This window comes from Desmodus rotundus, chromosome 4 (genome assembly GCF_022682495.2).
Source record: "Desmodus rotundus isolate HL8 chromosome 4, HLdesRot8A.1, whole genome shotgun sequence".
Taxonomy (NCBI): Eukaryota; Metazoa; Chordata; class Mammalia; order Chiroptera; family Phyllostomidae; genus Desmodus; species Desmodus rotundus.
In genome coordinates, this window is record NC_071390.1 from 26756575 (window position 1) to 26772537 (window position 15963).

General features: G+C 36.0%; 1 protein-coding gene across 2 annotated transcripts in view; it reads right to left on the reverse strand.

Annotated features, from left to right (window-relative positions):
- Positions 1-15963, reverse strand: part of TBC1D12 (TBC1 domain family member 12) — a 73832-nt gene that overhangs the window by 45342 nt on the left and 12527 nt on the right. For both annotated transcript variants that reach the window (XM_053922375.2, XM_053922374.2), the window contains exon 2: positions 2282-2405. In XM_053922375.2, coding sequence (XP_053778350.1) covers positions 2282-2405 — 124 coding nt within the window. The remainder of the gene's footprint in view (positions 1-2281; positions 2406-15963) is intronic.

A 15963-nucleotide genomic window follows, 5' to 3' on the forward strand; every position in this document is an offset into this window, starting at 1 on the left:
CCCCAAACAAAGAGACCCATGAAAAAGGCACTAAAATATATATACTAGTACCTACACACAACTGAAAAGTTCAAAATTTAAAAGAAGTAGCTGCGAGAAATGACCATTAACTAAGCCAGAGAAGGTGATGTAGAGGACAGCAACTGCATTTTAATTCCACTCCTTCCTATATGAAAATAAAAGTTCTTTTCCTAACCAGTCATCAAATTTTCACACAATATACATAAGAGAGAATGTAGCTTTCCAAAATAAAAAACAGCAGATTAAAGGCATACAGAGAATCAATAAACAGATAATTATCCACCCAGTAATTTATTTAGGTACAATAAGATATTGTATAATGTTAGTTTACATAAAGATACAAAAATGTACGCACATGCATATTCAAGGTAAACTACCATAAAGAATACAAACCTTCAATAGCAAGACCACTGTTTTGCCTCTAGAGGGCGAACTTGGTTCTGGAAAACTCTAAACAAGAAGTTACTTTCAGACTTCACAAAAAAAGAAGTTAAAATTTAAGATGCTGAGATAGCAAAGATTCCCAAACTTTCTTGGATAACAGTCCCCTTAAAGTCTCCATAATTTTTTGATGGTGTCCCCCAAACCAACAAAGATATCTAACTGTTCTGTTTAAAAACTACAGGAGTTATGTCCAATAATTTAATAGGATTTATGTACTAAGTAGCCATTTGAAAAAATAATATACATAAATTAAAGAAAAAAAGTTCTATTTCATTCTTAAACAACCACAACTAATTACTAATTGGGCATGTATACCTGTTATGCACTATACAATTTCACAAAACTTGAAATCAGATTGGACACCATCACCTTCATTTCCTGTTCCACACTGATATTTGCACAGTATCTGATTTTTATCAAAACAACTTCAGAACCAGATTCACAAAGGTATGATGCCACAGAAAAGAATATAGTGCCATTTCATACTGAAATTTCATACTACCTCAAGCTGATAGTCTGTATCCTATCTGACAGATGTGGAATATCATTGACCTACATTAGCTGCAGCACATGGGGTGCTTGAGCACACACCTTGGGAATCAGCATAGTTTTTAAGTCCTAGCAGCTACTTAAACTAGACAATATTTTAATTAATTATGAATAAAATTATCTATAACATGTTTTTAAAGATCTAAAAATTATTTTCTTACATTACTTGGGAAACTAGTTTTTCTTTTGAGCATAAAAGCAACACTATTAAACTCTTAAAAGAATATATTTTTTCCAATTTGAATGATGGTTATTGCCTCATTCAAATGATGGTAATTATTTTTTATAATGCTGGTTTTGTTAATCTGATAAACTGCACTGGGAAGCAGAGAAATAGGAAATTTATTATATAACTCCTTCTAAGCAATAAGTTCTCCTAACTTGAAAATGCTACAAAGAGATCCACTCCTGCTGCTTTCCAGTCTTGCTCATCTCCTAGCACTGAGGAACTCATGTTAAGGCAGGGGTGTCAAACTCATTTTCACCACGGGCCACATCAGCCTCGCGGTTTCCTCATGGTTGCCTTCAAAGGGCTGAATGTAATTTTAGGACTGTACAAATGTAACTACTCCTTAACAGTTACACAAGAGCTCAGTGCTGCCACTGGGTAGAAACAAGGTGCCAGGTGGGATAAAAGAAGGTGGAGGGCCAGATTCAGTCTGTGGGCCTTGTATTTACCACCTGTGTGTTAAGGAGTCAAATAAGATCTGAAATTCTTAAAAGTGGAAGAAAATGAATAGTAATACAGATATTAGAAGAATTAGCTCCTAAATTACTAAAACAGATTAATTATGTACCCCACCCATCTCACAAAGTCCTTGATTTAGGCAGAACACCAGAAAAGTAACCAAGAAAAGAGTTCAATCTCAAAATCTACTCAGTTTTTGCTTTTTACTGTTTCATAAGTTCACAACTATATCCGTAAAATCTGTGCAGTTGGCAAATGCTACCATGTTCAATTAGAAGTCAAAGTATGTGGTGAGAGTAGTGAGCTAACAACCACCACAGCAACAGCAACAAAAAGCTATCCAAGGAGTAACTAAGAAACAAAATCAATGTTCTATTACTTTAAAAATTTTTCACAACCATAAAAGATAATTGAAAAATGTGTCATGTTTTTAAAAATAAATATTAATGTTACTACATGTATCTATAATCCCAAAATCTTATATGTACAATAAAGGTAAATGAAAGCAGAATATAGTTAATTATCAAAAAGAGAATTTTGAAAAGCTAAGGCAAACCACCTGGTCATGTTAGTACTTACCTGCTGAATAATTTTGGAAGTTTTCTGAAGATTCTCTCTGGGAGGGACTTTACCAAATAATTTCCAGCCAGGAGCACTATGGACTACTGATTTGAGGTCCTTGGTCCTTTTTAGAAAAAGGTTTCTGAAACACAGAAAAGTTACATGAATTGTGTTTTTTATAACCAGGGAACTACTTACTAGTAATTTTTAAAGTATGTTTATTCCCAAGACAAACACAAAATACTTTTAAATAAAATTATTTCTATTACTTTAATACTATTAGACTAACAAGGCTCAAGAAAACCTGGCTATATAGAAATATTAGAAGAATCATCAAAAGAGACATTAGAGAAATAAATAAATTGGAAAGAAAATGACAGCTATAAATAAAATATAAATATCTGCTTTGAATCAGCTACAAAATGACAAATTAACTATACATGCACTTGACGATAAAAGCCAAGAAACTGAGAACAAAAAAGTTCAAGAGAACCTGTATAAAATATGTTAAGGATTAAATAAAAATCTTTTGGGAACATATTAATGATTTTCAGTAGTAATTTGTTATTGTTTGTAACAGAAGAGCATCAACTGATCCTCCACTGTCATTAAACAGGTATATGTAAATTTTACATTTTGTTTTTCTAGGACGGGTATGTACAAGAAAGGTTACTGCAAGAGTATATAACTAAAAAAGAAAAAATTATCACTGAAAAGGATAAAAAGAGAAAAAATGAAATAAATAACCTCCACAAAAAAAAACTAGTTCCAATATTTATTATAGTATCATAGTAAGATCAGAATGAAGTTTAAATTCTCATGAAATCATTTTTTTAAAAAGTCAAATACTTTAAATTTACATAATCCAAAAACTTTGGCTACCATAATAAATTTCCACAAAAGAAATGAGCCAGAGGTATCCAATTGCTAAAGAAAGGTCATCAGATAATGTTCCACATTAATTTCTTATGCCATTAAGAAATTTTGGATTGGGTTTTCAGTTTACTTCCTGCCACAAAAACTACTTTCAATGTAGCTAACTAGCATACATCAGCAATAAAAAGTAATTTTAAAATACTGTTACAAATGCATGGAATTGTATTAAAACAACATTGCAGGCCTGGCCAAGTAGCTCAGTTGCTTAGAGCATGGACCCAATATGCCAAGGTTGTATTTTTGATCCCTGGTCAGGGACATACAATTATCAACCAATGAATGCATCAATTAGTGGAATAACAAATCGCTGCTTCTGTCTGTCTGTCTCTCTCAATTCAATAAATAAAAATAAGAAATAGAAATAAAAATAAAACAACATTACAGATCAAATGGGCTTCTATCAGTTAGCCTAAGAAGAGAATTACCACTTCATTAAATTTTAAGTGAAAAACCCCAGTGAAAAGGTACATAAATAAGCCAAAAATGTGTAATACTCTGTTCTTCTTCTCATTCACCACCCCGTGTCCACCCAATCCACTGGCAGGAACTGGTGAAGTACAGGTCCCAATGCAAATAAACGTGTGGGACTAGGTTCCTCATCACCTTTTCAAACCAGACAGGCAGACACACACATTCACACACACACGCTCTTCCTTTTTTCCTATCCCCCAAGATATTCAAATTTCTTAAAAGTAAATCAACAAGACAGGCTTCTTAGCACAACAAACAAAATGTGTACAAGCAGCCCTGACCAGTGTGGCCCAGTGCGTGGGGTGCCATCCCACAGACCGAAAGGTCTCCCAACTCGACTCTGGGTCAGGACACATGCCTGGGTTGCAGGTTCATCCCCAGTTGACAGAAGGGGCAAGAAGCAACTGATCAATGTTTCTCCTCTTCTCTTTCCCCCTCCCTTCCCCTCTCTCTAAAAATAATAATAAAATAAACATTTAAATGTGTCCAAGCACCCATACACAGAAGATAGGACAATTCTTTCTCTCTGAATTCCAGCTGTAGAGCTTGACTGTACACATGAGCTTTATATGGGAGGGCTGCGGGAAAGGATTACTCTTACTCTATATTCTTCTAATTTGGGGGTGAGGGGCAGAAGGGAGGGACACTTCTAGCTTCTCTGTGCCCCCTTACTCATCTCCACCTGTGGAGATGAAATCTAGTGACAGACATTGCTGCCTAAAAGCAGAGAGGATTCAGTTTATTCTGCTTTCCTAATATGAGGCTAAATTAGTTTCCTCTGCACCCCTCTGTCCCTGATCCCCACAGAAAGGCTATGCTGTGCTAGTAACTAGCTGGATAAATTTAAATCAGGTGAAGTATTAGAAGGCCCACTGCAACCAAGGGCATGCCTTTTGAGCCATATTTCATCAGTATTAAAGCTGATGTTTTGAGGTTTCATTTGTATGTGTCCTATGTATTTTTTCCTACTGATTCCAAACACAGAGGGGCTGATAAAGAAGTGTTATTTACTGGTTCTGCCTAAACCCCAGTCAAGCTGTTATAAGTTGTAAAATATCTTACATTTCAGATATGCTGGAAATATTTAAAAATATGTGTTTTCTAGTTTGGGCTTATTTTTTCTTTCCCATTCTGTGACACATTTTGTCAGTGTATATAGAAAACAGGGAATGGCAATGGTAATCCATCTTTCTCCCCCATTAAATTCATTCTCCACCCCTACCAATTCTATGTTCACATACACAACTATCTACACATACACAGAAGACAAAAACACACCACCTTCCATTCTCTCTACTAATTTGTGTCCACTCTTTAGCAAAAAGAAATTAAGAAAATCTGTTGTACCAGTTCAGAATAACAGTTTAATGTTTCCATACTGCTGAAACATGAAAAAGAAAAAAATAAGAGGCACACCAAGAAAAAAACTGATGTGGGGATTAGAAGAGAAAGATGGAGGAGAAATAAAGCCCTAGCCTTCTCTGTTAGTGGCTTTTATAATAAAGGTTGATGAATGAATGACTGTTGCTTGTTAATACCTGTTAATATTTGCTTCACATATGTCTGTTTCATTTTTCCAAGATTTCTTTTACCACACAAAGAGTTACATATGATATAAGAGTCCGACCCCTTGCCTACTACACCTTACTAAAAGATAAAGCTAACCTAAAGGAGCAAAATTTATTTATACCATCTTAGCTCTCTGCTCATGATTTCTACCATAGCAGAATCTCCAGTGTTTGGGTCATTAAGAAGTGGCAAACCACTTATAAACTGAGACAAAACCATGTAAATTCCATAGTTTCTCAGAATGGAATTTGACACTAGAGAAAACTGGCTAATTCTGAATTTTCTTACTGCCAATAATGTCAGCTCTAGCTTAAAAAAAAAAAAAAATTCACTGTTTTTACCTAACATTTACATCTATGACTATTTTAACTTTTTAGCGTCATTACATAAATTCTGGTCATCATTCAAATGGAGTTGGAACATTAAAAAGGGGTCAAAATACTTTTTCAAACAGGAAAAAGAATCATACTTCAATCAAGCGAGTAAAATCAGGTTGAAAAATTAGAAACCATGACTTGCTCTTCAAACTGTCTCAGTAGAAGCTGGACTACTGAAAACACATCAACTTCCTGGACTTTGTACTACGTTTCCTCAAAGTATAATAGAAAGTTAAACAGAAAACATTCTCTAGTGATCATGGAATGCCACAGTTCACTACATAATTAATTCAAAGAAGTGTAAGTACTGTCTCTTTAAAGTGCAGTTCTTTGGCTACCCTTGAGTATTTTGGATTAAAGATCTGGCATGAAGATTACTTACATTCTTTCCAAACCTCAATCATTTTTCACTTGGAAAAGACTTTCAGCTGACTATACACAAAAAAAGTACTTTTTCTGTTTTTGTTTTGTGACAGATAACTTAAGCTTTTTTAATTTCAAGAATTTTCTTTTTCAGGCTGTTTCTGGCTCTTGTATTTGTCATTATTACATATCCTAAAAATTAAAAAATAACACAGATTTTTATTTAATACACACTGCTTGTAACCTAAGTATTTCCATAGATCAGACTATTAAAAAAAAAAAGACTTCAATTCTCATTTACTGTTTGTCAAAAAATAGAACTTCAAGGCTGAAAGAAAGTTATAATTTGTTTTTTAAAGTATGTCAGAACTGCCATGGACTTCAGAGAGCAACCAAGACAAAGGTTCTTCATCAAGAATCAACCAACCTACATGAATGGGCGAGAGGAGGTCCATAAGCCTCCTCAAACTATATGCACAATTTGAAGTAAATAGTGTGTTTATGAATATTTTTCTTGGGCAGCTATCTAGATCTTTCATGAAATTTTCCAAGGACTGAATACGCCACCCAACACCCCCAAGAAAGGTTGATGAGCCACTTGCCAAGGTCACACCACTAACTAGTACTGGAGCCAGGTCTCTTGTAGTTCCTCTTCTTCCTAATCTTGTTCATGTCCTCACAGAACAATCAAGATGTAACAGTTTCACAACTATCCCTGTTTTCTTTCATACTACACATCGATGAAAGGCCTCTTGATATTAATTTAAACAGTTCAAAAATATAAGTTATTTTCTTCTGCTTGTATTCACATCAGCAAGTCGCCTTATGGTATGTCTTATTTGTTATAGCAAATAAGTTTCAGGCGCTATCTTACTGAGATCTTTTTATTCTTTTGTTGCAGGGAGAGAACAAAACTGAATATAATTAAGGAAAAAGAAAAAGCAATCATAAAAATATTCTTACTTCTGTGCTAGATACTATTTATATCCTCTATCAAATGCTTCATTAAGAGAATCTCCATTGCTTTAAGCCCAATGTAGTATCTAAGACATTCAGACAAAGATAGAAACCACCAGAAGAGGAAAAGTATAGGAATGACGTTTCAGACAAGAATATAAACAGTAAAAAGGGACAACATGCAAAATAAGAGCAAAATATTACAGTCACCAGGCTGTAAACTATCTTTTAACCCTAAGAGAAAGTTAAGAAACAAAGGCAAGATGATGACTGATGATGATGATGAATAAAACTAACCGCATGTGTGAATACTTTTCCACTTATGCCTCTTGTATATAAATAAAACAGAAACTATGTCAGTGTTTTTGTTTACATTAGAGTAAGCAAATATTTAATTTTCTTGATGGGTACAGGGTTTTCTTCTGAGATAATAAAAATGTTCTAAAACTGATTGTGGTGATGGTTACACAACTCTGAATATACTAAAAGCCACTGAATTTTACACTTTAAATGTATGAGTTGTATATGAATTATATCTCAATAAAGCTGTCATTTTTTCAGAGAGATGCAAATTAAAACCACAATGAGGTACCATCTTACACCAGTCAGAGTGGCCAACATAAACAAATCAACAAACAAATGTTGGAGAAGATGGGGAGAAAAGGGAACCCTAGTGCATTGTTGGTGGGAATGCAGACTGGTGAGGCCACTGTGCAAAACAGTATGGAATTTCCTCAGAAAACTAAAAATGGAACTGCCTTTTGAACCAGCAATTCGGCTGCTGGGATTATACCCTAAGAACCCTGAAACACCAATCCAAAAGAACCTATGCACCCCCATGTTCATAGCAGCACAATTTACAATAGCCAAGTACTGGATGCAACCTAAGTGCCCATCAGCAAATGAGTGGATCCAAAAACTATGGTACATTTACACAATGGAATACTACGAAGCAGAGAGAAAGAAGGAGCTTATACCCTTTGCAACAGCATGGATGGAACTGGAGAGCATTATGCTAAGTGAAATAAGCCAGGTGGTGAGGGACAAATACCATATGATCTTGCCTTTAGCTGGAACATAATCAACAAAAGAAAAAAGCAAACAAAATATAACCAGAGACACTGAAATTAAGAACAATGTAACAATAGCCAGAGAGGAGTGGGGAGGAGATAGTGGGGAGAGGGGTCTATAGGAGCTACTATAAAGGACACAAGGACAAAATCAAGGGGGAGGGTAGAGGTGGGGGAGGGAGGTAGGACTGGCTGGGGTGGGGTGGAGGGATGGGGAGAAAATGCAGACAATTGTAACTGAATAAAAATAAAAAGAAATATATTAATAAAAATAAATAAATAAAATGGAGAATTGCCTTAAAAAAAAAAAGATGTCATTTTTTAAGTGAAAAAAAAATCAAGTGACAATATGTGAAAAGAAAAACAAGACCAAGTAGGGTTTATCCAAGAAATGCAAGGCTCATTCAATGCTCAAAAGTCAGTCAATGTAATTCACTATACTAACAGTCTAAAGAAGAAATCCCACATGATCATATCAACTGATACATTTGACAATATCATAAATCCATTCCTGACTTAAAAATACTCAGAAAACTGGAATAGAATAAAAGTTCCTAGTTAAGGGCATCTATAAAACAAAAAACAAACAAAAAAACCCCCTCTAAAATCAACTTTTAAAGTTTAAAAACATCCTACAGCTATTATCATACTTATATCACGAAAGACCAAATGTTCTGGAGATTGGAAACAAAGTAAGGATGCCCATCTACACTCATCACTTCCATTCAAAACCATTCTGAAAGTCCTAGCCAGTGCAATGAGGCAAGGAAAATAGCCCTTACAGATTAGAAAGAAAAAAAATTAAATATTCTCTGTTTGCAGACATTACTATTTACATAAACAATCCCATAGGATCCACAGAAAACTTCCTAGAACTATTAACTAAGTTTATCACAGGGCTACTAGATATAAGACAAACTAAAATCAATCATATTTCTATACATGATATTAGAAACTGAAAAAATTTTAAATGCATCATTTATAATAACTCTAAAAATATATTAAATCTAACAAAACATGAGTAGGACGTGTATGCTAAAAACTACATAATATTGATGAAGAAAATTTAAAAAGGACCCAAATAATTGGAGAGAGAACTTGTGTTCAAGAAATGTAACAAAGTAAAGATAAAACAAAGTAAAGATGTCAATTCTACCCTAATTAACAAGGATTATCTGTAGATACAGACAAGCTGATTCTAAAAATGGTATGAAAAGGCAAAGGAGGCTGTGAAGCCGCCCCAGGAGCTGAAGCTGTCATAACCCCTACTTTTCTACTTCCCACTGCAACCAATAAAAGTTTGTTAGTACTACTGTTTAAAAAAAAAAAAAAAAAAAAAGTAGGCAAAGGAGTAGAAGAGCCAGAACAATTTTGCGAATTTATTTAGATTTATCTTCTGCACTAGAATGTGAGCTCTGTGATGTTACAATTATCACTGCATCAGACTGTGAGCTCTGGTCATCACTGTATCCCTGGTGCTGTGCTTGCACACATGAATGAAAGTCTCCCAACTTGGGGACAGGGCACTACACAGAAAAAAGTGAATTTTGTCCTCCACGTAGTTGTTTTAGCCCATTCTGGCTGCTATAACAAAATACCATAGACTTTGTGGCTTAAAAATAACAGAAACTTATTTCTTACAGTCTGGAAGCTGGAAAGTACAAGATGCAGAGTCTGATGAGAGCCCACTTCCTGGTCCGCAGACCACCACCTTTTCCTGAGCTCTCACAGGGCAGAAGGGGTGAGAGCACTCTCTGGGGCTTCTTTTACCAGGGTATTAATCCTATTCATGAGGGCTCCACCCTCATGACCTAAGTACTTGCCAAAGGTTCCACCTCCAAATACAATCATACTGGGGATTAGGTTTCAACATAGGAATTTTGGGTTGACACATTCAGTCCTACAGCATTAGTTTAATGGAGGAGTGGAATCTGGTGAGCCACTATTTCTATGAAACTTTCTCCTCTATAAGCTATTTCTTCTAGGAATCATTCTCTTCTGATACTTTTTACTCTCTGCTTTATATAACTGATCTTAATGCTACAATGATTCTATAAATGCATGAAAACAAAATCTATATAACCTTCACAATGCTCTGCATATAAGGTAAACACTCAGAAAATAATTTATTTTTTAAATTAACATGGAATAAAAATTGTTTTTTTGCCATACATATAGATATGTGTAACTACCACAAAAAATTGAGGTATAGAACAGTTTTATCACCCAAAAAAACTCCATCGTACTAACTCTTTGTAGTTACTCTCTCTCCCCTAACCCATGAAAAGCTTAAAGATGAACTTAAAGGTAAATTCAGTGCCAGAGGAGTAAATATTGCTTCTCCCATCACATGCTCCCTGCTAAGCACATCATAGTACTTCAATTTATGTTTGCAATGATTGCCATGTCTTTACCAATAAAGCTTTAAACTAGCTCCTTCTTTTCCTGTTATATAGTCAGTGCTCAAATATGCTTGCTAAATGTACAAGGGAAGATTCAGACAAACCAAAATTAGAGAAAAAGGAATGACAGATGTCTCATTCCAGCTAGTAAAAATGACAAAGTACAAGCAGAAAAGAATAGAGCATTTAATTTCCTTGCCACCAAATCCTCAAATTCCTAATATCTATGGAAAAGTTTTAATTCCTTATCTTTAAAAAGATTTACTTTATCTATTTTTAGAGAGAGGGGAAGGGAAGGAGAAAGAGAGGGAGAGAAACATCAATGTGTGGTTGCCTCTCACACGCCTCCTACTTGGGACCTGGCCCACAACCCAGTCTTGTGCCCTGACTAGGAATCAAACTGGCGACCCTTTGGTTCACAGGCCAGCACTCACTCCACTGAGCCACACCAGCCAGGGCTAATTCTTAATCTTTTTAAAAAAGATTTTACTTATTTATGTTTAGAGAGAGGGAAGGGGAGAGAGAGAAACATCAATTGGTTGCTTCTCACTCACACTGAGACCAGGGATCGAACCTACAACCCAGACCAAGAATCAAACCAGTGACCTTTCACTTTGTAGAATGATGTCCAACCAACTGAGCCACACCAGTCAGGGCTTTAATTCTTTTCCTTAACATTAAAGACTCTACAAATTGGACCCAAATTATCTTTCCAACATCATTTCTTACTACTCTTTCTAGGTAGGATAAATATAGGGCCCACCACAAGTAACTGCCCTTTTTATTACAAAATCTGTATTAACCAGAAAACTAAATTCCACTGGTTTAGGCTTTTAAAACAAAATACAAAGATACTGTTCATGCCCTGGCCAGTATGACTCAGGCGGTGGGGAATCATCCTGCAAACCAAAAGGTCACCAGTTCAATTCCCAATCAGGGCACAAGCCTGGGTTGCAGACCAGATTCCTAGTTGCGGGCAGTGTGAGAGACAACCAATCAATGTTTCTCTCCTTCTCTTTCTCCCTCCCTTCCCCTCTCTCTAAAAACAAATAAATAAATAAAAATAGAGTGCAAGAAAAAGCTAGACACATTTTAGTTCTACTAAAATTGAAAGTAATTTGTTTTGCAAATTAGAAAAGCCAGCCTAAGGCCATACCACCCTGAATGCACCCAATCTCATCTGATCTTGGAAGCTAAGCAGGGTTGGGCCTGGTTAGTACTGCCCTGGTTGGTATGGCTCATTTGGTTGGAGTATCGTCCTGCAAACTGGAAGGTTGTGGATTCAATTCCCAGTCAGGGCACATACCTAGGTTGAGGGTTTGGTCCCTGGTCAGGGCAATAGAGCGATGTTTCTCTCCCTCCCTTTCCTTCTCTCTAAAATCAATAAGCATGTCTTCAGGTGAGTATTAAAAAAAAAAAAAAAAGGAAGAAAAGCTAAAGAATTTACTTCCCAAGTGTAAAACTATAAAGGATACTTCAAAACTAGAAATAGCATTAAAGCAATATTTGTAATACAAACTTCAACACTTCTTTCACATTTTAACATTGCCAGTTACAGATGCTGTATTAAGGATTTTACCACAATCTATATGTTAGTCCTTTAAATATGGACTGTATTGCAAACACACTGGTAACAAGAGTTTTAGGCTTCACCAAAATTAAATTGATACAACTACATCCACCCAAAGATGATCAAATTTAAGGGTGCCAGACCCCAAGTCGTTGAAAAGAGTACCAGAAGTGAAATCATTCATTCACGCCTGTTTGTACAAACCAAAACTATTTACATATTATGTCTATTTGCCTGAGGATGACTCTTTTATACCTAGTATATTGCTTACAGTTAACACACAACTGGATGTGTTTAGTTGGCTTTTTAATGTATTTCAGCTATGATTCCCCTCCAACATTCAATTCTTCAGTTCCATCTTACATTGGCACAACTGATTTCTCTCCTACAGAAACATCTCCCAAAGATAAATACCAAACATACTTTGAGAAATGATACCACTAAAGTAACAAGTGGAGAGCCTCACAAAGCAAACCACTACAAAGGTTCCAATCATTTGACTATATAAATTCTGGTACCTTCTAAAAGGTTTTTGATCCAGTAAATTTTCATGTTCCTATTATATTAGGCTCTATGTCTCTATGCAGAGACAAAAAAGATACATTCCCTATCTCCAGGGAGTCTGCATCATAGTAGAACAGACACATATACATACAAGTAATTATGGAAGTCTCAATACTTTTTTACCCATTCAATCCTCAAAATTGGCAGATGTGTATACTGCCTCCATCCACTTTTATGAAGCAATGTATAGAATTTGTGCACTGAATATAAAGACTTGATTTTACAACTTCACACTCTCAGGGTTTTCCCTGAAGTTTTTCCTTTCTGATCCATGACAGCAAAACAACTAGCCTAACAGCCATTCTGTATCTTTCCCACCTCACCAAATTCCTTACAAAACATGGCAGACCTAATTTTTCACATGACTCTTCCATTTTCATAGCATCCCATTTCCCTCAAAACAAACATCAGATTCAAAGTTTACCTTCATTAAAACTTCACAAAAAGCCTATCGGTGTAAGAATATGGAGGGCTGTCCAGAAAGTACCCAGCCATGTACTATGAAAAACAGAGACATTTATTGAAAAACATACAAGACACAAGAAACAGCCTACAGCCACACCACCCTGAACGCACCCAATCTTGTCTGATCTCAGAGGCTAAGCTGGGTCAGGCCTGGTTAGTACATGGATGGGAGACAAGATACAAGAAACATTGTACATAGGACAATGACATCTCAGTCCTCTTCAAAGTAGGCACCTTGGGACCTCACACACTTCTCCCAATTGCTATCAGCTGTCCCGTCATATTTTCCTGAATCTCATCAACAGTCTGAAGTCTCTTCATTTCAAAGGTGATTTTAGTTTTGGGAAAAGCCAGAAGTCCCAGGGTGCTAAATCTGGGCCACAGTGGGGCTAAGTCACCTGGGTGATTTGATGTTTCGCCAAAAAACTCTGTGTGAGATGTGATGAGTAAGCGGGTACGTAGTCGTGATGAAGCTGCCAATCAGCAGTTGCCCATAGCTGCGGCCTTCTGAATTATCTGAATAGTTTCCACAAAGGAATGTTCAAGCTTAACACAAATTTTGATGCAGATTTGTTGCTCTACTCGCTCAGTCATTTTAATGCGATGGCCACAGTACACATGCTTACTCAACAGTCTACCGCCCCCAGTGACTAGTACAGAGAGGTCGTCATTGTTCACGCATGTGCATTCCAGTCCACTCTCCTTGGTTGCCAAGTTACATAAATGTCACGCAAACTGTTCTTATTGTATTAATAATGGCTGGACTTTTTCTGAACAGACTTTGTATGTCACTCAAACTGTTAGCTATCCCTTCTAGCAAGGAATGAATTTAATGTTATTTAAATCAATTATCTGGATATTACATTCTAATAAAGAAACTTCTAAGCACCCATAAACTACCACAAATGGATTCAAGCCCAAGTTTCTTACGTCCCAAATCATGTGCCACACTGCTACGAGAGTGACTGTTCTAAGGCACAATCTGAACCACACTGCTAATGTTTTAAAAATCCATCAGTGGTTCTACGCCCCTCATGGAATCAAATTAAATTGCTCAGTTTCATTACACAAACTCCAAAATTTAGCCCTAACCATTTGCCTTGGTTTTTGACACTATACCTCACCTGCCTCAAGACAGTCACACTAATGAGCATCTGCAGTTCCAAGAGTGCTGTGCTGTTTCATGTATAAATTCTGCATGTGCTGTTGTGTGTCCTCAGCCTCATTCCAACCTAAACCCTCATTATTAAAAGACCAGGCATTCATGTTTAATATCCATGACGAGTGCCCTAACTTCCCACCCCAAAGTTAATCACTCCTTCAGTGCTACTGCTGCATCCTTGTAGCTTCCTTTACAACACTCATCAGATAATATTGTAAGTATTGATTTATATGACTCCCCTATCTTAAGTTTATTAATATCCTATTTACCTAATTTCCTTAATGCCTCACTTAGGTAATAAGGCTCAACAGCATTGTGAATGCATAAACAATAAGAAAAATGCAAACTAGTAAAGAACTGTCTATGGTTAGCTAGGAGGATTTGTAAACAAAATTAGGTAGGAATAGTTAAATTGCTGAAGGAAATTCTGTAAAAGAACTGACTTGTTCTTTGTGGTTCTAAAGGGCAAATTAGGACCAGGAACAATACAAAGGGAAACACTGTGCTTCCACATAAAGAAAGTTCTAACAACTAAGAACCTCAATAGGCTGCCTTGAGGAAATTGAGCTCCTTAGCTCCTTGTTAGTGAAAGAATTCAAGCAGAGGCTAAACAACACCCATCAGGTGTCTAAAAACTATCTAAGAATAAAGAAGCAGAAACTTAGCTCCAGGGTTGTTGCTGTTTTGCTTTGTTTTGTTGACATTTTGCGCATGTCTAACCTAGACGTACTTCCTGAACTGATGATAGAACCTGTGATACAACCTATGAGAGATCTTGTATTCCAGTGGGAAATCTTTCTCCTGACAAGGGTAATTGTCTTTTTTTTCCCTACAGATGTTATCATGTTCCATCAAATGGACAATTAAACCAAAAAATTGTATTTTAGTGCTCTCATATAAGAGCAAAACAAACTTATCTCCTCATTAAAACATGTACCTAGTTACTATTTTACTCAATAAAATTTTAGAGTGGTTATCTTCTAAATGTTTGTCCTTCAGGTAGTATAATTCTCAGCTGTTTTATTAGTATGCCCAGTATTCAAAGTCAATCACTATTATACTATTCTTGACTGTATCAATGTGCTTCTGAGAGTGTATCATGAAGATAGTTATCATCCTCTGGCTATATGCTCTGGTTATGTTCTATAACAATTATCCACCAAAAGTTTTATTTTATCAGTCTTTAGTTAACAAATTTTGGTGCTCAACACCAATTCTGAATCACAACAAATTATATGTTTTCCAAACAACACCCAAGGATTATCAATCTCTTTAATTCCAGGTAGCACCAATGAAATTAAAAAGTCAGTCCAGCCCGAGCCAGTGTGGCTCAGTTGGTGGGATGTTGTCCTACAAACCAAAAGATCTTGCGTTCAATTTGATTCCAATTCCCGGTCAGGGCACATGCCTGGGTTGAGGGTTCAGTGTCCAGTTGGGGGTGTGCAAGAAGCAACCGATGTTTCTCTCTCACACTGATGTTTCTCTCCACTCTTTCTCCCTCCCTTACTCTCTCTCTGGAATCAATAAAAGAAAAAAACTTTAAAAATAAAATAAAATAAAATAAAAAAGGCCTGTCCAACAGGGGGTGGGATGAGAAGTATCACCATGTAAGCAAAAAAAAAAAAACACCTTAAATTTTATCATTCTTCAAAAACACAGAAACTGCTTATTCAATTGAGACCTCTTACTAATTTGAAACTTCAATAACTTACTTCAGAACTTGAATTTCTAAAAATACATCTTCCTGGTAATGAATACTTTTTTTCCTCATGCATGAGAGAGACTTTAATTCTG